This window comes from Procambarus clarkii, chromosome 30 (assembly GCF_040958095.1).
Source record: "Procambarus clarkii isolate CNS0578487 chromosome 30, FALCON_Pclarkii_2.0, whole genome shotgun sequence".
In the NCBI taxonomy this organism is placed as follows: Eukaryota; Metazoa; Arthropoda; class Malacostraca; order Decapoda; family Cambaridae; genus Procambarus; species Procambarus clarkii.
This window is the reverse complement of record NC_091179.1, coordinates 14382072-14408430: the sequence shown is the minus strand read 5'-3', so window position 1 is coordinate 14408430 and position 26359 is coordinate 14382072. Positions and strand designations below refer to the sequence as shown.

Sequence of the window (26359 nt, the reverse complement as noted above, 5' to 3'; positions counted from 1 at the left end):
AAATTTTTATAGTTGAATCATAACACTAAATACATAGGAGGTATTGGCAGTTGGGTGTAGTTATTGTGTTCTGACTTTCGTTTGTGTGATAATCTATAGACACAGTTTTATCAATGCTTTCGTTACAGCTTATAACACAAGCTCTTAACTTAATGTTTGTAAAGAACCGAATATAAGAGTTAGTATACGTTCATTCTATTGACCTATTATTGCTTCATAGTGAGTCATTGTAATATACTTGCAGCAGTAAGTGATCGTTACCAGTGATGTGATGTCCATGTGTGTAGGGGGTGTTCATGTGTGTGTGTGTGTGTGCGTGTGTGTGTGTGTGTGTGTGTGTGTGTGTGTGTGTGTGTGTGTGTGTGTGTGTGTGTGTGTGTGTGTGTGTGTGTGTGAGAGAGAGAGAGAAAGAGATACAGTGTCAGATCTAGGCACAGTATCCACCAGTAGGCACATTATAGGCATTGTATGCTGAGATTCGGCACATATCACCTACATAAAATATCATTTAATGCATTGTTTATTTTCAGAGGAAAAAATTACGTGTGGGATATCGATATTTATATATATATATATTGAAAAATAATAAATCACTGTGCTAAACACTGGAATTATGTCACCTGCATCAATATTTACCTGCCAAGTGATATACAACTTTCTACCTTATTACTAATACTTTGAATAAAAAGAGAATTCAATAATCTGTCCCAACATTTGACTTATTACTGGGGATACAGGGAAAATGGACCAGTTGAAGCCGCAAGCAAGTGGGGTTGAGCTACGAGGATGAACAAGGTTATCGTTTATGGGGTCTAGTATGAGTGGGGGTGGAGTTAAGGGAGCAGGAACAAGATGTATGGTAAGAGTGGGGGTGGAGTTAAGGGAGCAGGAACAAGATGTATGGTAAGAGTGGGGGTGGAGTTACGGGAGCAGGAACAAGATGTATGGTAAGAGTGGGGTGGAGTTACGGGAGCAGGAACAAGATGTATGGTAAGAGTGGGGTGGAGTTACGGGAGCAGGAACAAGATGTATGGTAAAAGTGGGGGTGGAGTTACGGGAGCAGGAACAAGATGTATGGTAAGAGTGGGGGTGGAGTTACGGGAGCAGGAACAAGATGTATGGTAAGAGTGGGGTGGAGTTACGGGAGCAGGAACAAGATGTATGGTAAAAGTGGGGGTGGAGTTACGGGAGTAGGAACAAGATGTATGGTAAGAGTGGGGGAGGGCAGTATTCAACAGCGTTCCTTCACAGCTTGCTGATGCATGCGCTACACTGTAAAAGGGGAGTTATTTACAATAGGTTACAGCGGGGTGAACCCTCTAGAGTCCACACAGAATTCAATTCCCGGGAAGAGTGATAATGAGTCTTACGTAGGGGAGGGGTCGGCGCACCCCTTGCTGGCGCTCACACACTCTCTCTTCTGCAAGCAGTAAATGTACCTGCAAAATATAAAGAATTCTATAGCAGTCTGTTGGACAGTGGAGATATACTGATATTTATAATATACACTGTTGGATAGTGCATATATAGTGATAAGTACACTGTTGGTTGTTGATTTATATGCCTATACATATATATATTATTGCATAGTGGAGATATAGCATTATACATAGGTAGATAATGGAGACATGGAGTTATATTAAATGTGTGGCAGTAGAACCATAGTATATATATGGTTCCATATATTCTATAAAAAAAATTTTTAACAAATTGTTCTAATATCATCACTGAAGTTAGAAGAATGTCGCACCAGGTGGTATTCCTAATTAACTATTAAACAGAACTTTTAGACACAGCTGAGATGTATTTCAATAATGCTACACTCCCCTTTGAAAACAGATATCACCCATGAACATAATTTTTAATCGACACCGCAAATAGCATAGAACTAACGATAAATGAAGGATTTGAGTACATTAAAATAAAAGCCAATATGTAGCACCTTACTGACTTAGTTATTACACTCTGAAAAACGACAAGCCATGACAATTTTCTAATTCGTTGCAAAAAACATATATCTAACAGTAAATTAATGTTGAAAACAGTAGCAATACGTTTAAAAGAAGTGGTGATGAGAGCATTATTATTTACCACACTTGCAGGGTGTGTGATAAGGTGTGTGGCGGAGGAGGTGAGGTGATATGAATGTGTGTGAGAAAGAGAGAGAAAGATTGCTTCATGTAGCAATAATATACATGAAAGATTGCTTCATGTAGCAATAATATACATGAAAGATTGCTTCATGTAGCAGTAATATACATGAAAGATTGCTTCATGTAGCAATAATATACATGAAAGATTGCTTCATGTAGCAATAATATACATGAAAGATTGCTTCATGTAGCAATAATATACATGAAAGATTGCTTCATGTAGCAATATGGCGGGAGATACTCACCCTCTGGGACACATGGTGGCCATGGAGCCTGGTGGTCGGTCGCCGCACCCTCCAGCAGCCTCGCACGTCCCGCTCGACAAACAGAACACCTGCGGCCGTGGTTTACACGTTACAACCCGTCATGTCTCCATAATGTACACTAACACTATATCTTAAAAAAACAAAAGGCACTCACACCAGGCAGAATTTTCAACTCAATTCAGAATGTTTACATTTAGTGTTGGTAATTAGTGATTGAATTACTTTTCTAAATACACTTTTTTTTTAACATTACATGTGAGCATTAACATGAGACAAACAATAATATTTGTTGTGTTGGTAGGATGGTGAAGGCGTGGGAGTGAAGGAAGAGCAGAACACTGGGCAGCAGACACACGTGATATTCGAGGATGGCGGAGCTGGGGTTCAGAGTGAAGTCAGTTACTGTAATTCACTGCCCCTCCAACCCCCCTCTTCTTCCCCACATAATTACAGCAATCTACATCCAACGATATGACTCCTCGACATGAATTCCCTTTCTCTGACCCTTGAAGGTTCTATGAAATACGGATGAACGTACATCCATTTAGCCAGTATTTATAATGCTGTATTGTACACAAGATTTTCCTCGTTAGGTTGCATACAAACGCGAAATGCCATCCTCTTGCCAGCCATGTTAGGTCTTCCTCAACTGGTTTTGGTTTAATGATTTCATATTAATAAAACTCCAACGTACACAGGTGCCGGATCTGAATGTCATAATTGCAGAATTAATTAATTTGCACGGTATAATAATGCATATTGTTCATAATAATATATAAATTAATAGAACTCCTCTATTATCTCTCCCCCTAGTCGTCTCATTGCTCTTTTGTCTCCTCCTCAGCTGTTTCACTCCTCTTCTGTTTCACCCTGTCTTCGCTGTCGTCACGTACCGCCTCTCCTGTCTTATCGACCAATTCTCTTCTGTCTAGCCCTCCCCTGACGACCCCCCCCCCTTCCCCACAACCTCCTATGATTCCTTTGTCCTATTCACTGTCGGGGCGTGGCGACCGTGACCATGGAAGCAGGTGGTGTTGTGGGGATCGAAGCCGTGTCCCTGAGTTACGGGAACACTTTACACCAACTTGGACATGTGGGTCACGGGAGTGGGCAACACACACACACACATACACCCCACACTTGTGTTGCCCCGCATGTTGCAGTATCCTACTGGGGTACCACAATACACGCCACATACATGCTGGTCTTGGTGTGGGAGTACCATAATATCAACTCTAACATACACATACTGCACAAATATTAGTTTGGGGAGGTTGGAGAGTAATAATGTAGTCCAATAATTCTTTCCCACAAGATAAAGTGCCTGAGGGAATCTAGACAAATATCTCATATATTGTAAATATGTTGGCTAATAATGAAATAACTAGCAGAGGTACAGTCAGGGTGTTTATGATGAGCTAGGAACAATTATATGTAACTTAATCAATACCTTGAGTTCGTCCATACCCTTTTCAGTTTATCTAATACCCTGAGAACTTTCATATCCTTCCCACTCAGCCAATCCTCTGACAGCCTCATTCATATTCCTCCTGCGTAACCAACTGTTGCCATACACTGAGTTACAGCACCCAGTGGCAGAGGGAGAGTGAGCGCTCATGCCAGAGTCATGGTGATACAGGTGAGAGCCCATCTCAGCTGGGTGAGATGGGTATATGAGATGGGTATACCCAGTATATGCAGTACTAACCTGCATATCATGCGATCAGGTGATCGCATGACATGCAGGTTGTAAGCACACACACACAGAGGGAGGGACGGTAGCCTGGACAAACACGGGCCGACAAGGAGAGTGATGGAAGACACATACAATCTTTAACAGAGGTGTTAGTGGCGTGACTGGAATGTTTCACCTTTGACCTTTACCCCCTCTAATGTTCCCCCTCACTGCTTGCCTGTCTCCCCCTCTCCCCTCACTGTTTGTCTCCCTCTCCCCTCACCGGCTGTCTCCCTATCCCCTCACTGTATGTCTCCCTCCCCTCACTACCTGTCTCCCCCTCTCCCCTCACTGACTGTCTCCCTCTCCCCTCACTGTGTGTCTCCCTCTCCCCTCACTGCCTGTCTTCCCCTCTCCCCTCACTGTGTGTCTCCCTCTCCCCCTCACTGCCTGTCTTCCCCTCTCCCCTCACTGTCTGTCTCCCTCTCCCCTCACTGTCTATCTCCCTCTCCCCTCACTGTCTGTCTCCCTCTCCCCTCACTGCCTGTCTCCCTCTTCCCTCACTGCCTGTCTCCCTCTCCCCTCACTGTCTGTCTCTCTCTCCCCTCACTGCCTGTCTCCCTCTCCCCTCACTGCCTGTCTCCCTCTCCCCTCACTGTCTGTCTCCCTCTCCCCTCACTGCCGTCACCCACGCACCCCGTCACCCGCCCCGTTTTGTGGCTAAGAGAAGAGAAGAGGAGACGTTAGGTAAATTAGGGAAGGAGGGGAGGCATGTTAATATGAAGAAAGGAGGAGAAATATATGGATACGAGGGAAGGAATGGGGAAGAGAAGAGACGAGGGAGTTCGGTGGGCAGAAGAAAGAGTCTGGCTGAAGGGAACGAGAGGGGGATAGAAAGAGAATGGGAAAGGGAGAAGTAGAGAAGGGGGAAGAGTGAACAGAGAGTAGGGAGGAGGGGAGGGAGGAAATGAGCCAGGTAGAAGCAATAATCGACATTCTTCCCCATCGAAGACTTAAGGTGGCAGGGAAGGGGGTGGGCGGGGGGGGGGGAGAAGGGAGGGGTAGGAGATAAAGGGAGGGGGAAGGGAGTAAATGGAGAGAATGATAGATTGATGTACAGAGGGAGGAAAGGGCCGGGGAACGCCATAAAGGTTGTACGGAGTGGTGATGGTGGTGGTGATGATGATGGTGGTGGTGATGATGATGGTGGTGGTGATGCGAGAGTAGAGTGAGTAGCTCCTCCCCCCCCCCCCCACCACCACCACCAACTCTCCCTCACCACACAGGAGCTACACTATGAGCCACCTCCCGTAACTCCCTGAATGGTGCCGCTGTTACGGCGCGTCACAGTGCCAAGCACCCCCTTCCCCCAGCTCTACCGTCTGGGTTGACGCCTCTGTACACGAGACCCGTCCTGGGGCTCCACACCAGTGGCTGCTCTGCTCTGGTGTCCCACGTATGAAACCCGTGCAGCTTTTTCTCCATCATAAAGGCTTCGTCTCTATTTATTGTCTAGTTCACGAGCGTGGAAATTCTGCGAAGCCCCAAAATTATTATTGTGACAGAGAACACCCCCTCGTTGGGCGTCGGAGATCATAAACTGTTTATTAACACAAGGTACACTATGGTTGAGGAAGGATGTACAGGCTTCGCAAGTAGACACTTTGGTGCTTGATCAGTCCTCTTTTCTGTCTCAAAAACACAATACACAATTAAGCTGTTTCGTCAACACTCAGCACATGCAAATACTTCCACGTTCTCTGTACAAGTTTACTATATCACAAAAGCATTAATGGAAATATAACACCAAGGGTTTGATTCACCAAGCAGTTACGCGAGCACTTACGACCTTGGTTCATCTCTGGCGGCTTTGTTTACATATATTAAACACTTTGTGAGCTACGAAGCACTAGGAGGCTGTTTATAACAATAACAACATTTCATTGGGAAGTTTCGATGCTCGTAAACGGTTTGACAAAAGGTAAATAAAGGTGCTAAACAGGCGCCTTTGGTGCCGTTTAAGGCAGCGTCTGGGATGCTCTTGGACGCAGGTTCGAATCCTCGTCACGGCCCTTGTGGATTTGCTCAAAGGCGCTAAAGAGTGGGGAAAGATGTACAAGTTAGCAAGTAGATGCGTAGATGCTTGGTGAGTCATAGGCCCCTGACCATGAATTGGACTGACCTTGTCAGGAGGGCAAACCTCTCCGAGTGACGCGGTGGTGGTGGTGCCGTCGCCAGGGTTGCCACCCTTCCCGCACCTGCCCGCTGGCTCGCAAGTGCCAGTGACCAGACAGAACAGCTTGGGTGCAACAGAGAAAAATGTACAGTGCAACACAGAGCTCAGCATGGTAGAAAAACCTGGCACTTAGACCTTAATGGCACTACTACTACTACTGCTGTGAAATAAACTAATGTATTAATATATTTTATACAGTTGTGAGCCTAGCATATATTCAAGCACTGTCTTACAAGATTATGGCAGCTTCTCGGGACTTTCAAATATATTCAAATCATTAAAATACTGATGCTTTTATAATTCCTTTACAAGCCAGTAATTAAGAGAAAATAATAATAATAATAATAATAATAATAATAATAATAATAATAATAAAATAAATGCATTTTCAATAAACATTTTAGTATTTTCTTTGCCATTATTTGACAGCTAACATACAGCTCTACAAAACTGTAATAAATATATATATATATATATATATATATATATATATATATATATATATATATATATATATATACACATTATATATATATATATATATATATATATATATCCCAACACTCCATCGGGCGTAAGGAGAAGAAATGAAGTAGAAGGGAGGGAATTATCAGAGGAAAGCACTCAGCCATTAAGACTATATAGCACTTGGAAGGGATCAGGATAAGGATTTGGGATGGGACGGGGGGTGGGAGGGGAAGGAACGCCGACCTGCATGAACCGAGACTGTCACTTTACCGTCCAGCTCAAGTGGTTGGGCGAAATTAAGTAGAGAAAAAGGATAAAAGCGACGAGTCACAATAACATGGCTAAAGTATGTATGACCAGACCACACACTAGAAGGTGAAGGGACGACGACGTTTCGGTCCGTCCTGGACCATTCTCAAGTCGATTGTGGTCCAGGACGGACCGAAACGTCGTCGTCCCTTCACCTTCTAGTGTGTGGTCTGGTCAGCAAGAAGGTTAAAACACGCGGAGCTTCTTTACGTTATCATATAAGGAAACTAGTCGAGTGGTTAGGTCTGTGTTCCATGGCAAGTGTGGACAAAGCGCCTAAGAGTGCAAGACTTTGCTCATTCTGAACAAAACTGTCAGTTTTGTAAAAATGTGACCCCTTCTCTGAAACACTGCCGAGGACTGTATATAGCGACACCTGTGGATAACGAGGCCAGTTTAATAAGTCCATCCACGATTTTTTAATGTATTCTTCACGACGATGAGTGAAGCATAGAGTAGGAGTGTGAACGGAGCCCGGCGGGAGACGGTGGAGGGAGGAGACGGGTAGTGGTGGGGGGTAGACGGGCGGTGGGTGGTGGAGACGGGCGGTGGGGTGGTGACGTGGGTGGTGGGGGGGGGGGGTAGACGGGCGGTGGCGGGTGGAGACGGGCGGTGGGAGGTGGAGATGGGTGGTGGGGGGGGGTAGACGGGCGGTGGGGGGTGGGGGTAGACGGGCGGTGGGGGGTGGAGACGGGCGGTGGGAGGTGGAGATGGGTGGTGGGGGGTGGAGACGGGCAGTGGGAGGTGGAGATGGGTGGTGGGGGGTGGAGATGGGGGGGGAGGGTAGACGGGCGGTGGGGGGGTGGAGACGGGCGGTGGGGGGTGGAGACGGGCGGTGGGGGGTGGAGACGGGTGGTGGGGGTGGAGACGGGTGGGGGGTGGAGACGGGTGGTGGGGGGTAGACGGGCGGTGGGGTGGTGACGTGGGTGGTGGTGGGGGGGGGGTAGACGGGCGGTGGAGGGTGGAGACGGGTGGTGGGGGGTAGACGGGCGGTGGGGTGGTGACGTGGGTGGTGGTGGAGACGGGCGGTGGGGGGTGGAGACGGGCGGTGGGTGGTGGAGACGGGTGGGCGGCCTCACCCACGCCCGCCCCACCACAAATTATAATCAGAACGTGATTTTCAACTGTTCGATTACCGTTTTCCTAGTTATGTAATTCAGTAATTATTAATATTTAAAAAAAAAAACTTCACTTGACTAAGTTACTGACATTGACATGAATGGTCAATTAATAAGCTGTTTGGATTCTCTGGTATTAACTATGAAAATGAAGATTATTAAATAAATTATACCATGTTACTTTAACAAAATCGAACTAATTCTATGTACCTTGACGTCATCGGTAAACTTAGATTTCATGACTTGTATCTGGACTTAACCTTCCAGAATTAGCCATTAGATTTTCTAAAGTATCATTCCATTCCTCAACCGTAAGAGGAGTAAAGCTTGGCCTTACAAATTAAACATTTATATCTGTCGTTGTTGAATATATAATAAGATTTTGTATTAATTGCTTACCCTTCGATTTTAAATCGATTTGAATCAATTCCATCGGCAGGTGTTGCGAAGACCGAACATTTGTGCAAGTATTCCCTTTAAGAGTTGTCTACGATATTTTCACATGAACCAACGCCACGGGAGTTAGTCGCTCACAACCAATCCCAGAACCCCTCAGCTCAAAGCATCAAAGAAAACGACTTGCCGTTATTGAAGATTGGTCATCGCAAATCGTCAAAATAAGGAAACACTTGTGTATTTACCTGACTTATGCCAGAAGCTATTCATGGCTGCTATGTGGCCTGCGACCTACATAGCAGTAGAGATAGCCTTACCTTCAGCTTCGGTGTTACTACTGGCAAACGTGTTACAACAGGCCAGTGTAGATATAAGTATACTACGGAAATCAGTTCATACCAAAACAAAACCTTCCCTTTTGTCATATGGGTACCGTAACTACATGAGAAATACATTCCATCCCCTTACCATACTGGAGTAAGCGTATTCATTGCCTTTTTGTGAATTTAGTACAATGGAATGAATATTAAACTCAAGAATAATAACAAGCCGTAAAGCACACCTGTCCACGGCGGCAGTTCACGCCTGTGACTCGGGGTCGTTGGTCAAGTCCAGAACAGTCGCCACGAGATACACAAGTACCAAGTTGGAGGCAAAATTCTTGTTGGGGCGGACACCTGATGAACTTTGTCGAGGCGCGATGGATCCCTGATGGCTCACATTGGCCCTTGATGATACAAGAGCCAAGCAGAAGACAGAACTCTAGTCCAGGTGAACAGGATGAGGCTTCAGCAGCAGCTGGTAGATTTCTTCCTTGAGAACCACATTGGCCCTTACTGACACAGATGCCAAGCTGAAGACAGAACTCTTCTTCAGGTGGACAGGATGAGGCTTCGGCAGTATTGGGGAGATTTATTCCTCGAGAACCACATCGACCCTTACTGACACATGTGCCAAGCTGAAGACAGAACTCTTCTTCAGGTGGACAGGATGAGGCTTCGGCAGTATTGGGGAGATTTATTGCTCGAGAGCCACATCGACCCTTACTGACACATGTGCCAAGCCGAAGACAGAACTCTTGTTCAGGTGGACAGGATGAAGCTTCAGCAGTGTCAGGAAGATTTCTTCCTTGAGAGCCACATTGACCCTTACTGACACAAGTGCCAAGCCGAAGACAGAACTCTTGTTCTAGAGGACAGGATGAGGCTTCAGCTGCAGCTGGTAGATTTCTTCCTTGAGAGCCACATTGACCCTTACTGACACAGATGCCAAGCTGAAGACAGAACTCTTGCTCAAGAGAACAAGATGAGGCTTCGGCAGGATTGGGAAGATTTGTTCCTCGAGAACAACATTGACCCTTACTGACACATGTGCCAAGCTGAAGACAGAACTCTTGTTCAAGAGGACAGGATGAAGCTTCGGCTGCAGCTGGTAGATTTGTTCCTTGAGAACCACATTGGCCCTTACTGACACAGGTACCACGCTGTAGACAGAACTCTTGCTCAGGTGGACAGGATGAAGCTTTAGCAGTGTCAGGAAGATTTCTTCCTTGAGAGCCACATTGACCCTTACTGACACAAGTGCCAAGCCGAAGACAGAACTCTTGCTCAGGTGGACAGGATGAGGCTTCGGCAGTATTGGGGAGATTTCTTCCTTGAGAGCCACATTGACCCTTACTGACACAAGTGCCAAGCCGAAGACAGAACTCTTGCTCAAGAGAACAGGATGAGGCTTCGGCAGTATTGGGGAGATTTGCTTCTTGAGAACCACATTGGCCCTTACTGACACAAGTGCCAAGCCGAAGACAGAACTCTTGTTCAAGAGAACAGGATGAGGCTTCGGCAGTATTGGGGAGATTTGTTCCTTGAGAGCCACATTGACCCTTACTGACACAGATGCCAAGTTGAAGACAGAACTCTTGTTCAGGTGGACAGGATGAAGCTTTAGCAGTGTCAGGAAGATTTGTTCCTTGAGAACCACATTGGCCCTTAATGACACAGATGCCAAGTTGAAGACAGAACTCTTGACCAGGAGGACAGGATGAGGCTTCAGCTGCAGCTGGAAGAGATCTTCCTTGAGAATCACATTGGCCCTTACTGACACAGATGCCAAGCTGAAGACAGAACTCTTGTTCAGGTGGACAGGATGAAGCTTTAGCAGTGTCAGGAAGATTTGTTCCTTGAGAACCACATTGGCCCTTAATGACACAGATGCCAAGTTGAAGACAGAACTCTTGACCAGGAGGACAGGATGAGGCTTCAGCTGCAGCTGGAAGAGATCTTCCTTGAGAATCACATTGGCCCTTACTGACACAGATGCCAAGCTGAAGACAGAACTCTTGTTCAGGTGGACAGGATGAAGCTTTAGCAGTGTCAGGAAGATTTGTTCCTTGAGAACCACATTGGCCCTTAATGACACAGATGCCAAGTTGAAGACAGAACTCTTGACCAGGAGGACAGGATGAGGCTTCAGTTGGAGATTTTGCTCCTGGAGGACCACACTGGCCCTTACTGACACAAGAACCAAGTTTCAAACAGAATTCCTGGTTCGGGTCACAATTTAAGATGGGAGGCGAGGAGCGTGGAGGTGCACACCTATCCTTAGGAGCACAGCCACCAGATCCCAGGCAGAACACCTGGTGGAGAGGTCATGTTACCAGCACGTCTCACTCTCTACTCTGTTACTGTATTTGTAATACAATGCACATTAAACCTTTTGTCTTTTGCACAGCAAATATAAGCCAAAAATATATATATTTCAACTTGTAACATGCATTATAAAGTTCTCACTTTTAATTCCTCATGATTTAAATAAGCATTAAGCCATAATGGCTATCTACATCACTTATAACAATCCTGGATATTAAACTATTATTTCCCTTAAATATACATTTAGATATGAAATATTAAATACAATAAATATCATATTCATTGTGTTTAAAATATGTGAACATAAGTGACTGCTTCAATCATTGCATCAAAATGTGACATTTAATCATGCTGCATATATTTATATGAAGTAACATAACCTGTCTAATCTGAGAAGTACATAGGGAATAAGGCAGAAAATAATTTGCGAATAATAACAGCTATATTCATAGTATGTCAACAATGTCACAGTGTAAATGGTAATGTAACCGAGTCAGTCCAGACACATTTCACCAAGAGCTCAAGAAATAATGACAGAAACAGAGACACTGTAAACACTATTACCACAATATCATCACTAATATGACTACCAATATTACCACAATATCATCACTAATACAACTACCAATATTACCACAATATTATCGCTAATACAACTACCAATATTACCACAATATTATCGCTAATATAACTACCAACATTACTACAATATCATCACTAATATGACTACCAATATTACCACAATATTATCGCTAATACAACTACCAATATTACCACAATATTATCGCTAATATAACTACCAACATTACTACAATATCATCACTAATATGACTACCAATATTACCACAATATTATCACTAATACAACTACCAACATTACCACAATATCATCACTAATACAACTACCAATATTACCACAATATCATCACTAATACAACTACCAACATTACCACAATATCATCACTAATACAACTACCAACATTACCACAATATCATCACTAATACAACTACCAACATTACCACAATATCATCACTAATACAACTACCAACATTACCACAATATCATCACTAATACAACTACCAACATTACCACAAACATTACCACTAATATAACTAACCATATAAACACCAATATAACCAAGGATATTACATCTAATATAATTACCAAAATAACCACTGACATAACCACCAACAGACCACAATCAGGACATACAAATGAATATCTAAGAACGATGAACACTTTCAACAATCACTGCGCAAGTAATGCAACAATCACCATATAGTTGTATACACAAAGTTGGTTAATAATGTTGCAGGCGAGCTGCGCCTGGACACTTCACTGTCAGATGTACAAATGAGTGACGTGGCGTGAGGAAAGATGTTGAGATAGGTCTACCGGTGAGGCTGCAGACGCGGCCTCGAGGACGTGTGGGTACCAGAGACATATATTAGGGCGCTAACGATGCGTGATATACCATATTTTATTTGGTATAAACCTTAATAACAGGCTTTTTAGACTCGGGCGACGATGAAGTATACAGAGAATTAGTGCGCGAGCGACGTGTATGCGCACTATCGAGTATGTTAACTCATGCGCAGAGTTTGTTTACTTACTCAAGCGCAGCGTGGAGTAAGTGTTTGCCTGAGTGATAGCACTCAGTACAGGCGTCCGTCCCGCGCTCTCCTGCGATACTTCATTCACTCAGGATTTCTCGACTTCTCTGATATGAATTGTTGCTTTTGGACGCGCGAGAACCAGGCAACGCTATGCGCTTAGGTTTGGTGGCGTGAATGTCTACTTCTATGAACTACCAGTAACTTAATTACCAGTACCAAACGTAGTTGTAATAGTGGGAAATATAGAAGAGACATTACCATTACAAGACATTTCTGTAGTATAATTTCAACTAATAGTATCATCTGCAGCAGCAGCAGCAATAGCAGTATGAGTAACAGTAGCAGTACTATTCGCGTACGTAGCGTCGATATAAGTAATAAAAGCATGAAACAAGAGGTACAAGAAGCAGCAGCAGCAAGCTGGTTCACTTAGTGTGTGTAAAGTGGTCGTAGGAACCACCACTGACCTTCTCGTAGCTCTTACAAAGACACTGACCTACGTTCTTGCATTTATCTACCTACTCTACCCACTAACAAGACATATAAGCCTAAAGTCTAGCACGGTTATCATATTTATAACATAAATATGATAACCTTTCATCACATTACTAAGCAAATCAAACACAGGCAAACGATAACAAAAAGTTAAACAAATATCCAGGCAAGTAAGTAATTATCAAAAGAAGGCACTAAGCCGAGAAGGCAAGATAGCATACTAGATAGCAGATATATAGATATATAGATAGCATATTCACGTAAATCAATCAACGGGAACACGAACTTGAGCAGACAAAGAGTAAGATTTGACATTTTCTTCCACCTGTTCCCCGAAGGAAAAAATATCATTCTTACCGTAAGACAATGTTGGTATTTAGTTTTGTGTATGTGGTTAAGCCGTGTTGATTTACAATCTGAGGGGATTCTAGGTACACAATTTCGATACGAAACAGTTAACGATGCTTATAAACTATATACAACTATCATTCACGCATTACTTACCTATATTCTACTGACAATCACGTAATGGTTAGTTAAATACTCCTACCATTCACCTAATGCTTAGGTAAATACTACTGCCATTCACCAAATAGTTAGCTAAAAACTACTGCCATTCACGTAATGCTTAGATTATACTACTACTACCATTCTAAGAATACCAGCGACAACCAATTACCATCCCTGTATAGCTTAAACAAATATGCAAACTTAGATTTCCACGAGAAAGGAGAAACTACTAGTGGATGTGTAGCTAACGACGGTTTTCTCCTTCAGATCCCACACGACACCGACCATCAATGACCTGGTCATAGATGGTCGGTGATGCATCAAGGGGCTACTACACTTCTCCAACACAACAAACCTCCCAAGACGGCACACATGGCGGCAAAGATTTACTGACAACCTAATGTCATTTTCATGTCATTTTTAGGCTGCCGGAGTTGTATGTCAGGTTATAGTAGGAGTATGTTAGGTTATAGTAACAGTATGTCAGGTTATAGTGGCAGTATGTCAGGTTATGGTAACAAGAGAAAGGTCATGTCGATCAATAGTGTCAATACACATGACATAACAATTATAGTGACAATAAGAAAAGGTGAGTGTTTAAATTAATGTCATTCCAAGATAGAAGTCAGTACATGGTACCTGAGGACACAGGAACACATCATCATCATGCACGACACACCACACTGGCAAATTAAAGAGGCAGAGAACACCAGTTTGAAAATAGTGTTCCATGTGGTGCCAAGGCCCATATATATATAGTGCCAGTAATGTTATAGTGAGGGAAGATAATACTGAATTTATAGTAACAGGAAACAGTGCCAGAGGAAGATATGGATATTGAAGACAGCACCATGGGAAGTTGTGGAGGCAGAATACTCCACCATGGGAAGTTGTGGAGGCAGAATACTCCACCATGGGAAGTCGTGGAGGCAGAATACTCCACCATGGGAAGTTGTGGAGGCAGAATATTCCACCATGGGAAGTCGTGGAGGCAGAATACTCCACCATGGGAAGTTGTGGAGGCAGAATATTCCACCATGGGAAGTTGTGGAGGCAGAATACTCCACCATGGGAAGTTGTGGAAGCAGAATACGCCACCATGGGAAGTCGTGGAGGCAGAATACTCCACCATGGGAAGTTGTGGAAGCAGAATACTCCACCATGGGAAGTTGTGGAGGCAAAAGACAGCACTATGGGGATTTATGGAGGCAGGACAGAGGCCAGAGGTAAGATAATCATGAGCCCGGGATGACCACACACACTAACACAGTACATCACAGGACGTTTGATTACCACCGACCGCTCCTAGAACACCAGTGCACAGCAGTTCACACCACGTGACGTCTGCATACAACATAGCGCCAAACACAACACACACACACTTGCCAGAACAAAGCAAATCAATATATTTCGTGCTGCTGATAAAAGCTGTAAGCTGTTTAAAATGAGACTTGGCAGCATGAGAATCAATCAAAATCTTGATGATGACCAGACCACACACTAGAAGTTGAAGGGACGACGATGTTTCGGTCCGTCCTGGACCATTCTCAAGTCGATTGTCTTGAGAATGGTCAATCGACAATCGACTTGAGATTGGTCCAGGACGGACCGAAACGTCGTCGTCCCTTCAACTTCTAGTGTGTGGTCTGGTCAACATACTTCAGCCACGTTATTGTGACTCATCGCCTGCGAATCAAAATCTTCCTTTGCATTACACTTCACCGTGTTAATCAAAGCAGAGATTCAGCCGCAACGCACAAGCGTCATGCAAACAATATTCGGTAGTCATTATAACTGTATCCATACATTAGTACACACCTGGTTAGGTGGACAGGTGAGGTGATCAGGGCTACCAACAGTGTCGCACCGACCCTCTGACACACAGGTTCCCGCAACAGGACAGAACACCTACAGACACATTGAGTTGCTCTCGTCAACATGTTTTAATTCATTATGGCACCAAAAATAAATCTAATTCCATAACAACTCATGAATGCATATGAGTAATAAAAGCAGGAAGCACGAATTAGTGTATAATCAGCTGAAAATTGTCTCTGAATATATCGGGAATAGTCAGAGCAAAACAATAATTGTGAATGGTAAAATATATTAAGTAATAAAATATTCAAAATTAAGGAATTAACTATGTAAACTACTTTTTATTAAATATTATAATGATGAAATATTTTAAGTAAACACTAATTGCTCCATCTGATAACATCGATAGCATTTAAACTTGAGTAGAAACCGTGTATATTACGTAGACACTTGTCTCACAATGAGTGCTCTTATACTCACATTACTGATTTATGAGCTGGCTACCCAAGGTAACGCAAAAACTACGTTAGCTCTTTGTTTGCGGTAGAACAACGCAAACAAATATCATGCCCGAAACGCTTTGCGTAATAGTGGCTTTAGGCATTGTATGTACTAGCTCTACCTATAAGTCAAACAATCCTTGTAAATATTTATTGTATGTATGTACCTTACCTAAATAAAATTGTATTGTATTGTAATCACCGTTCTTATACATAGAAGTGAAAACTAGAATAAAGTCTACGGTAAATACATTTCAGATTTCACTATCTGTTTTTTAATAGGTTTTTATTAAATTGGTAATGGTTTAATATTTTGATCTGTCCTTTTAGAATTTCATTTTTAGAATTCCTATAGGATTCATGTACTTTTTTTTTATCCCTGGCTTTCTCTCTGTCCTTATGACTCAATGTCTCCATGATCTACGAATTAGTCTTCTTCAAATTATTCAACAGTTTTATTCAATTAGAAATTGTGTCATTATTATATTAACTGTTATATATATATATATATATATATATATATATATATATATATATATATATATATATATATATATATATATATATATATATATATATGCGGAAAATCCACAGAGAAATATGAAATGAGGTGAACGTTTTGGCTTTGTTAAAGCCTACGGTAAAAGAAGGCTTTAACAAAGCCGAAACGTTCACCTCATTTCATATTTCTCTGTGGATTTTCCGCATAAAATGATCAGTGTTTTGTGATCATCAATTGCATATATATATATATATATAATATATATATATATATATATATATATATATATATATATATATACTGTCAACTGTTATATATATATATATATATATAAATGAAAACTGTCAAACATCTCTACAACACAACTGCGTCTCAAGTTTCTACCCATGCACCCTTGTTCTACTGGCATTCAGTGTGAACACTGCCCCTCTTTCCACTCTGTGAATTCCCCTAAGTACGCCTCTATCATACCTTCCCTCTCTCCTCCTTTTCTCTAGCGTCGCCAGGTTCAGTTCTTTCAGTCGCTCTTCATATCTCATCACTTGTAATTCTGGGACAAGCCTCGTCGCAAACTTCTGAACCTTTTGAACTTGTGTGTGTATTCGCCTAGTTGTATACACCTAGTTGTGCTTGCGGGGGTTGAGCTCTGCTCTTTCGGTCCGCCTCTCAACTGTCAATCAATCAACTGTTACTAACTACTAATTTTTTCTCCCACACAATCACACACAGAAAGCAGCCCGTAACAGGTGCCTAACTCCCAGGTACCTATTCACTGCTAGGTAACAAGAGCATCAGGGTGAAAGAAACTACCCATTTGTCGCTCCGGGAATCGAACCCGGGCCACAGGAGTACGAGTCCCGCGCGCTGTCTACTCAGTTACCAGACCCTGAGTATATGTATATGTGTGTGTGTGTGTGTGTGTGTGGAGGGGGTAGGGGGTGCACGCGTATGTCTGCTTGCAAGAGGTGTGAAAGTTTGCGTGTGGGGGAAGTGTGTTATGGCAACCTTTAGGTGTTTGACCAGCAAGAGGATCGATGATGTTTATCTACACCTTGCACCACCACCCTCGCCAACACTGACGCCATACTTGCAATATTATTATTATATATATGCATATATACACGTGTATTCACCTAGGTGTGCTTGCGGGGGTTGAGCTCTGCTCTTTCAACCCACCTTTCAACTATCAATCAACTGTTACTAACTACTATTTTTTCTATTTTTTTCACCACAGAAATACACATACACACATACCTCAGGAAGCAGCCCGTGACAGCTGACTAACTCTCAGGTACCTATTTACTGCTAGTTAACAGGGCATCAGAGTGAAAAAAAAACTCTGCCCATTGTTTCTCGCTGACGCCGGGAATCGAACCCGGGCCACAGATCACGTCTCCAGCGTGCTATCCACACAGCCACCGGCGCCGTATATATGTGTGTGTGTGTGTACTCACCTAGTTGTGTTTGCGGGGGTTGAGCTCTGGCTCTTTGGTCCCGCCTCTTATCTCGCCTCCCGCCTCTGTGTGTGTGTGTGTGTGTGTGTGCGCATGTGCATGTAATGCAGGTATGCATGCGTACACAGATCTCCACAAATCGAAGAGCAGTTCCATTGAAGTTTGCGAGTAAAGAGTAACTCAGGTACAAGCCATTGAGAAACGGCTCGCGAGATAACCAGGAGCATCGTCGCCTCCATATGACAGGTGTGTGACCTTGAGTGGTCACCGCGAGCAATAGTTGTGACCGCGAGCAATATTGGTCACCGCGAGCAATATAACCCGCAATGGCACGAGTCATTACCTAGCAGGAGCTTGGTGACAAATGCTTCACTACTTAGATGACAATTTTCCGCGAATGTGTTATTATTTCTTGGAATGTCAAAACATGGCTCGGGTTACTTCTTCTGCGCCTTTCACTATCTTCACTACCACGATCATGATTGCTGTCGTTTTCCTCGTTATTACCACTATCAAGTTCCCCCACCATCACCATTGTAATCATTATTAGCTTCCCAGCTACCACCATTACCATCTACCACTACTATTATTTGCATCTCCACCTTTATCATCCATCACAGCACTACCATTATCCACTATCACAACACCATTACCATTTATCATACCACCACCTCCATTACCCCCCTTCACCATCACAAACATCACCATCCTCCTCCGCCAATCCACCACACCCTACACACTCTTACCACCACCATCACAACACCCTCCCCATCTCACCAACACCACCACAACCACACCCCCACACCCTCCCCATCTCACCACCACCACCACCACACCCTCCCCATCTCACCACCACCACAACCACACCCTCCCCAACTCACCACCACCACAACCACACCCTCCCCAACTCACCACCACCACCACCACACCCTCCCCAACTCACCACCACCACCACACCCTCCCCAACTCACCACCACCACCACACCCTCCCCAACTCACCACCACCACCACACCCTCCCCAACTCACCACCACCACCACACCCTCCCCAACTCACCACCACCACCACACCCTCCCCAACTCACCACACGCAACACCCCATCAACAAGAAATAATCACCCCCCCCTCCCCCCCGACGCCTTGTCCATGACCCATCCTAATAGAATTAGGACAGTTCCCAGCGATATGAACTCAAGGTTTTACTTGATTACACTCGGCGGGGCTGGAGACTCTTCTGCCAGGACGGTGTTAACCCAACGGCCTTGTCCCACCTTCCTCGACACCTTCACCCTCACACACACACACACACACACACACACGGGGCACACACACTAAGGAACACAGGTGGAAACTGAGTGCCCAAATAAGCCACAGAGACACTAGAAAGACCTTTCCCGTGTGAGAGTAGTTAGTAAATGGATTGCATTAGGAAGTGATGTGGTGGAGGCTGACTCCATACACAGTTTCAAGTGTAGATATGATAGAGCCCAGTAGGCTCAGGAACCTGTACACCTGTTGATTGACGGTTGAGAGGCGGGACCAAAGAGCCAGAGCTCAACCCCCGCAAGCACAAATAGGTGAGTACACACACACACACACACTATCTTCAGAAACCTGTGTAAGGAATCCTTCAGAACCTTGTGTACCTCGTATGTATAGCCAATGAAGTATGCGGCCCCAGCATGGAGCCCGTACCTTGTCAAGCACAAGACAAAGCTGGAAAGAGTTCAAAGGTATGCCATTAGGCATACCTCTGAACTCATGCCAGAACTAAGAGGCATGAGTTAGGAGGAAAGGCAGAGTGAACTGCACCTTACGTCGCTGGAGGACAGAAGAGCTCGGGGAGACATTATCACCACATACAAAATTCTCAGGGGAATTGATAGGGTAGACAAGGATGGATTATTTAACACGGGTGGTACACGCACAAGGGGACACAGGTGGAAGCTGAGTACCCAAATGAGCCACAGAGACATTAGAAAAACCTTTCCCGTGTGAGAGTAGTTAGTAAATGGAATGCACTAGGAAGTGATGTGGTGGAGGCTGACTCCATACACAGTTTCAAATGTAGATATGATAGAGATCGAAAAGCTCTGGAATCTGTACACCAGCAGATTGACAGTTGAGAGGCGGGACCAAAGAGCCAAAGCTCAACCCCCGCAAGCACAACTATGTGAGTACAACTAGGTGAGTACACACACACACATGTGTATGGCCTCGCGGCTGAGTGGATAGCCCTGGGGTGTCGTAGTCCTAATGACCCGGGTTCGATTCCCGGTGGAGGCGGAAACAAATGGGCAAAGTTTCTTTAACCCTGATGCCCCTGTTGACCTAGCAGTAAATAGGTACCTGGGAATTAAGACAGCTGCTACAGGCTGCTTCCTGGGTGTGTGTGGTGTGTGTTAAGAGAGAAAAACATGTACCTGTAATAGATATAACAGGTGAAACATAGATTGGTTAGAAAGACTGGGGTCCAAGAGCTAATAGCTGGATTCTGCAGGAACAAATAATAAATACACACCAATGTTCGCTAGGCCAGAAACATGACAGAACAAAGTGACACTTCGCTACAACAATTATCCCCAAGGGTTTCCCTGCATCGTCACCACTACCACTTGACTACCCTGACTCTTACTGTGTCAACAGGAATGTGTACGAGAGAGCCTGAATGGTCCCCAGGACTATATGCAACTGAAAACTCACACCCCAGAAGTGACTCGAACCCATACTGCCAGGAGCAACGCAACTGGTATGCAGGACGCCTTAATCCGCTTGACCATCACGACCGGACGGAATGTGTACGAGTTGAGGGGTAAAGACAAGAGGTATTTATAAAACAACAACGATCCCAACACAGGAGTGAATGTGCATAACCTTGACCGGCGGTTGAGGCTCCTGACGTGAGCTCAGGCGCCAGCGGGTGATCACGCGAGCCAAGGAACAAGCAGTCAACACTTCCACACCACAACATTCACCCGCACACTAACCCTTCACCAAGTGCCTTCCGTAATACGCGAAGCTAGAATATGTTGACCAGACCACACACTAGAAGGTGAAGGGACGACGACGTTTTGGTCCGTCCTGGGCCATTCTCAAGTCGATTGTCAAGACAATCGACTTGAGAATGGTGACAATCGACTTGAGAATGGTCCAGGACGGACCGAAACGTCGTCGTCCCTTCACCTTGTAGTGTGTGGTCTGGTCAACATACTATAGCCACGTTATTGTGGCTCTTCGCCTGCATATGCGAAGCTAGAAGGTCTTCGGTGACGTACGTGCAAGTACAATTAACAGCTGCCATGGAAGGTTTGATCACAAGCCATACTAGCAGTTCTACTAAAGACAGTATCGAAACAAAACTCATACATGTACTGTCAAACACCACTAAGAAGGGGGTTTAACGATACATTTAATGGGACGCTGCTCTGATCACTAGACGACACTTGCTCCCATTAAAGCAAGGGTAGACGGAGTTTATTTACTGTTAGCCATTATTCCTATTTGTAGTATGTGGGGGAAACTTTCACAACGCTGCTATACCAACAGAGGTCGTCCACTTACTAGTGTTTTTACTAATTACTAGGTGGGTTGGCGTCTACATTAATTAGTATTTGGCAACTGTTTACGATGACGGGCTGCTGATGAATGAGCTTTAGTTTTACGATATTGTAGATGCCAACATCCTATTGTGGCAACGCCCAGCCAACCAGCTGGGCGTTGTCACTAAATGCCAAATGCTCGTTAATCCAGACGTAAAACTCCCATGTTTATGAATGAAAATCTACTCACAGCTGATGACATTCGAACATTTATCGAACAGTGCTTCACTGACAACCTCTGTTCGAATGGCAACGCTGTGAAACCTTCACCTACGTCCTACAAATACAAATAATCGCCAACAGAACCTAAATACCTAACCTAATCTAACTATCCACAGGACTTAGATATATAATAATATTCATTTAAATATGAGAACAAACTTATTTAAATGTATAATACATAAAAATTCATGAATACGTCATGGGGGACGGCCGCTGCTTTAACAATCCTGGTCTGAGGACATGTTGAGCTAACGCACACATACACACACATTGCTGTACTCTAAGCAGCATACAGCACGGTGTTATGTATATATTTAGACACTCTGCAAACACTTTTCAAAAATGGTAAATTAAACGCCTGGTATTAGACGAGATAATCCTGACTAGACGCAATACAGAAATTTTAAGTCTTAGGTCGATATAAGTTGGTAAATAACCGTGATTTTAAATACATGCAGTTGACGCGAATTATGAATACTGATTCAAGTAATCAGAAGCGCACAAATAAAACTCAAAATATTGCTTGTAATCAGATCATCAACACGATTTTAGGGAACAATAAAACAGTGATTTTGAAAAAAACTATTAACATGTATAAATCACGAACAAATTCATGCACAAATGTAATTAAAACACAAGTATAATTAAATCATGCAATCATAGGCAAAAAGAGGTTCTGGAGGATAATTAAATTGCCTTTACCTGGTGTGGTAGGCAGGTGACTGATGACTGACCCTCCTCACCCTCACCATCACTTTCCTCACCACACACACCAGACACCACACACCTGCCGGCGGCGGCGCACCACGCCTCACCAGGGTAGCACATCCCGCCCTCGCCCGGGCCTCCTCCACTAGCCTCGTCTCCCTCAGCAGAGAGACCGCACGAGGCTTGGCAGTACCCAAACGATGCACACAGCACCTTATGGGCGAGCAGATGGTGCTGTGGTAGGGACGTATGGTGTGGTAGGGGGATGCTAATGGTGTGGTGGGAACGCTAATGGTGTTGTGGTAGAAACGATAATGGTAAAATCATTCGCGGTAATGAGGTGACTTGAACCAGCTTTCAAATCCTGCGTCTACCAGGATCTACAACAATCATCTCAAGATAACCTCAAGATAAGATACCACCCGTTAGGGGCCCTCTAGATCATCCCAGTCAATTCAGTAGAGTTCTCAGTTGACTGACTTTTGTCCTATCACAGCCGAGTGGGTTAAGGCGTGGAGGTCTGGGAATCACTAGGACGCTGGTTCAAGGCATTGCCTCAAATGATTTTCTTATTGATATATTAAGTCACTGTGATTTCTTGGTGTGGCGATAATGGTTATGTAGTACTACGATGTTCCTCATGGTTGTGATGATGGTGATGGTTGTTTCATGGTGACGCTGGTAGGTTGTGGTATGGTAAAACAGATGGTTGTGGTATGGAGGTATTGGTGGTTGTTGTATGGTGACAATGGTGGTTGCGGTATGTTGGTACATATGGTTCTTGCATGGTGACGCAGGTGATTGTGGTATAGTGACGCTGTTGGTTATGGTATAGTGATGCTGGTAGTTGTGTCATGGTGACGCTGGTAGTTGTGGTACTGGTCACAGATACTGATGTGAGCTAAAAGCATGCACCAATGTTTATCTCAGAAAGAAAATAAACCTGGCATTGACTCAAGACCTAACAAGAGGTCACGTTGGCCACTCCTAGCACCAGGGACGGGGGTGAGGTGTTTCAGTGTCAACCACTACACGGCTTCTACACACACACACACACACACACACACACACACACACACACACACACACACACACACACACACACACACACACACAAAATTTCGCAAATAGAGTGGTAGACGGTTGGAACAAGTTAGGTGAGAAGATGGTGGAGGCCAAGACCGTCAGTAGTTTCAAAGCGTTATATGACAAAGAGTGCTGGGAAGACGGGACACCACGAGCGTAGCTCTCATCCTGTAACTACACTTAGGTAATTACACACACACACACACACACACACACACACACACACACACACACACACACATACACACACAGATATGATAGAGCCCAATAGGCTCACACACACACACAGATATGATAGAGCCCAATAGGCTCAGGAATCTGTACACCAGTTGATTGACGGTTGAGAGGCGGGACCAAAGAGCCAGAGCTCAACCCCCGCAAGCACAATTAGGTGAGTACAATTAGGTGAGTACACACACACACACACACACACACACACACACACACACACAGAAACAAGGTAGGAGTGAACCTACTCTATCTAGCAGGTAATTTATTTTTGCGACAGTCTGTTGAATATAAAGCTATCCTACGCGGTAACGAGATTAAAAATGGTTGAAATGCAACCTCAGATTTACAGTCCGATAAGACAATCTTTCCTCTATTTTCCATTTGCTAATCTGGCAAACAAAGATCAACTTTTTCAGAGATTTAAAGGGGGTTTGTTTGGGAGATTTTAATAATTGTTGCACTGAGGATTACTTGGCAGCCGTGTTAATAGCGGAGAGTTGCTAGCTTTTGGAACCGACTGTGTTAAACAAATGAGGCTTTTTTCAGCTTCTTCACTGTTCCTTTATAACAAAAGCTAGCAACTGTGAGAGGGTAGGGAAGGTGATGAAGGGTAGGGGAAGGTGGTGAGGGGTAGAGAAGGTGGTGAAGGGTAGGGGAAGGTGATGAAGGGTAGGGGAAGGTGGTGAAGGGGTAGGGAAGATGGTGAAGGGTAGAGAAGGTGATGAAGGGTAGGGGAAGGTGAAAAATCGAAGCCCCATGACAAAGCTTCCAACAAGTAATGAGTGATGATGATGATGATGATGGCCGTGTGTAGTGTAGACTTATAATAATGAAAGCCGTGTGGGATGAATATGGTTACAATGATGATAATGATGATAATGCGTTGTGAAGATGGTTACAGTAATGGTTGTGTACAGTTAAGATGAGGAATATATTATGTAGTAAAGGTGGTTACAGTAAGGATGGTCGTGTGTAGTGCCGATGGTTCCGGCAATGACGATGATGTGTTAGTGAAGATGGCGACAGCGTGTAGAGTACATATAGTTACAGTAATGATGTCCGTGTGAAATGTTCTAGCGATGAAGATAGTGTACAATGAGGAATAATGGTCGTGTACAATGGTCTCCGTCACCCGAGTAACGCCAGCTAGCCTGACAAGTTTGAGGAAAAGAGGTTTAAGAAGAGGAAGATTAAGGATAATTTTAACAAGTTTAAGGAAAAGAGGTTTAAGAAGAGGAAGATTAAGGATAATTTTAACAAGTTTAAGGAAAAGAGGTTTAAGAAGAGGAAGATTAAGGATAATTTTAACAAGTTTAAGGAAAAGAGGTTTAAGAAGAGGAAGATTAAGGATAATTTTAACAAGTTTAAGGAAAAGAGGTTTAAGAAGAGGAAGATTAAGGATAATTTTAACAAGTTTAAGGAAAAGAGGTTTAAGAAGAGGAAGATTAAGGATAATTTTAACAAGTTTAAGGAAAAGAGGTTTAAGAAGAGGAAGATTAAGGATAATTTTAACAAGTTTAAGGAAAAGAGGTTTAAGAAGAGGAAGATTAAGGATAATTTTAACAAGTTTAAGGAAAAGAGGTTTAAGAAGAGGAAGATTAAGGATAATTTTAACAAGTTTAAGGAAAAGAGGTTTAAGAAGAGGAAGATTAAGGATAATTTTAACAAGTTTAAGGAAAAGAGGTTTAAGAAGAGGAAGATTAAGGATACTATTAACCACTGCTCATTCTCTTCTCAACGTGACGGACACACCAGTGGTTCCTAAACTCTTTCCTGGCATTACCCATTTGTTTCACAGGGCGTCCTTATTGATAGCCCTTATATTTAGTATTAAATAAAATTAGCAACATAAATTTGATTATGTTATCTTGCCATTTCTCTGAGTATGATAACCTGTACGCTGCCTCAACTTATGGCCCACTACATATTGCAAAAAAGGAGACAATGTCACCCAGTTTGGGAGCCAGTGGCATGCACACACACAGCCCATCAAGAGGCTGGTTAAATATAACAATATAGAACATTTAAAAATGTAAAAGTAAGTCTTCGCATATTTATAAAAAAAATTGCCTAAATTTGAACTGAAGAACATGGACAAATTTGTACAATTCATTCCATGTCAAGCTCAGCTGTGCTTAAGCACACTACTTAACATTTTCAGTGTTAAACGTTGTTTACAAGAAGCTTTAAATAAATTGGTGATATTTACACAAAACATTATGTATTTCTACCAATATTAATGTGAATACACAAAATAATGACAACAATAATAATACATACTGTATATAAATTATATGTACATTAAATTTTATTTTATTATATAAAAGTTTGGGCCGTATCACTGTAGAGGA

At 43.5% G+C, this 26359-nt stretch overlaps 1 protein-coding gene across 1 annotated transcript in view; it reads right to left on the bottom strand.

Annotated features, from left to right (window-relative positions):
• Window positions 1-26359, bottom strand: part of LOC123765577 (uncharacterized) — a 119467-nt gene that overhangs the window by 58711 nt on the left and 34397 nt on the right. The window contains 5 exon segments of the mRNA XM_069333666.1: window positions 1371-1439; window positions 2399-2487; window positions 6277-6393; window positions 9184-11256; window positions 15709-15798. Of these exon segments, the coding sequence (XP_069189767.1) occupies window positions 1371-1439; window positions 2399-2487; window positions 6277-6393; window positions 9184-11256; window positions 15709-15798 (2438 nt within the window).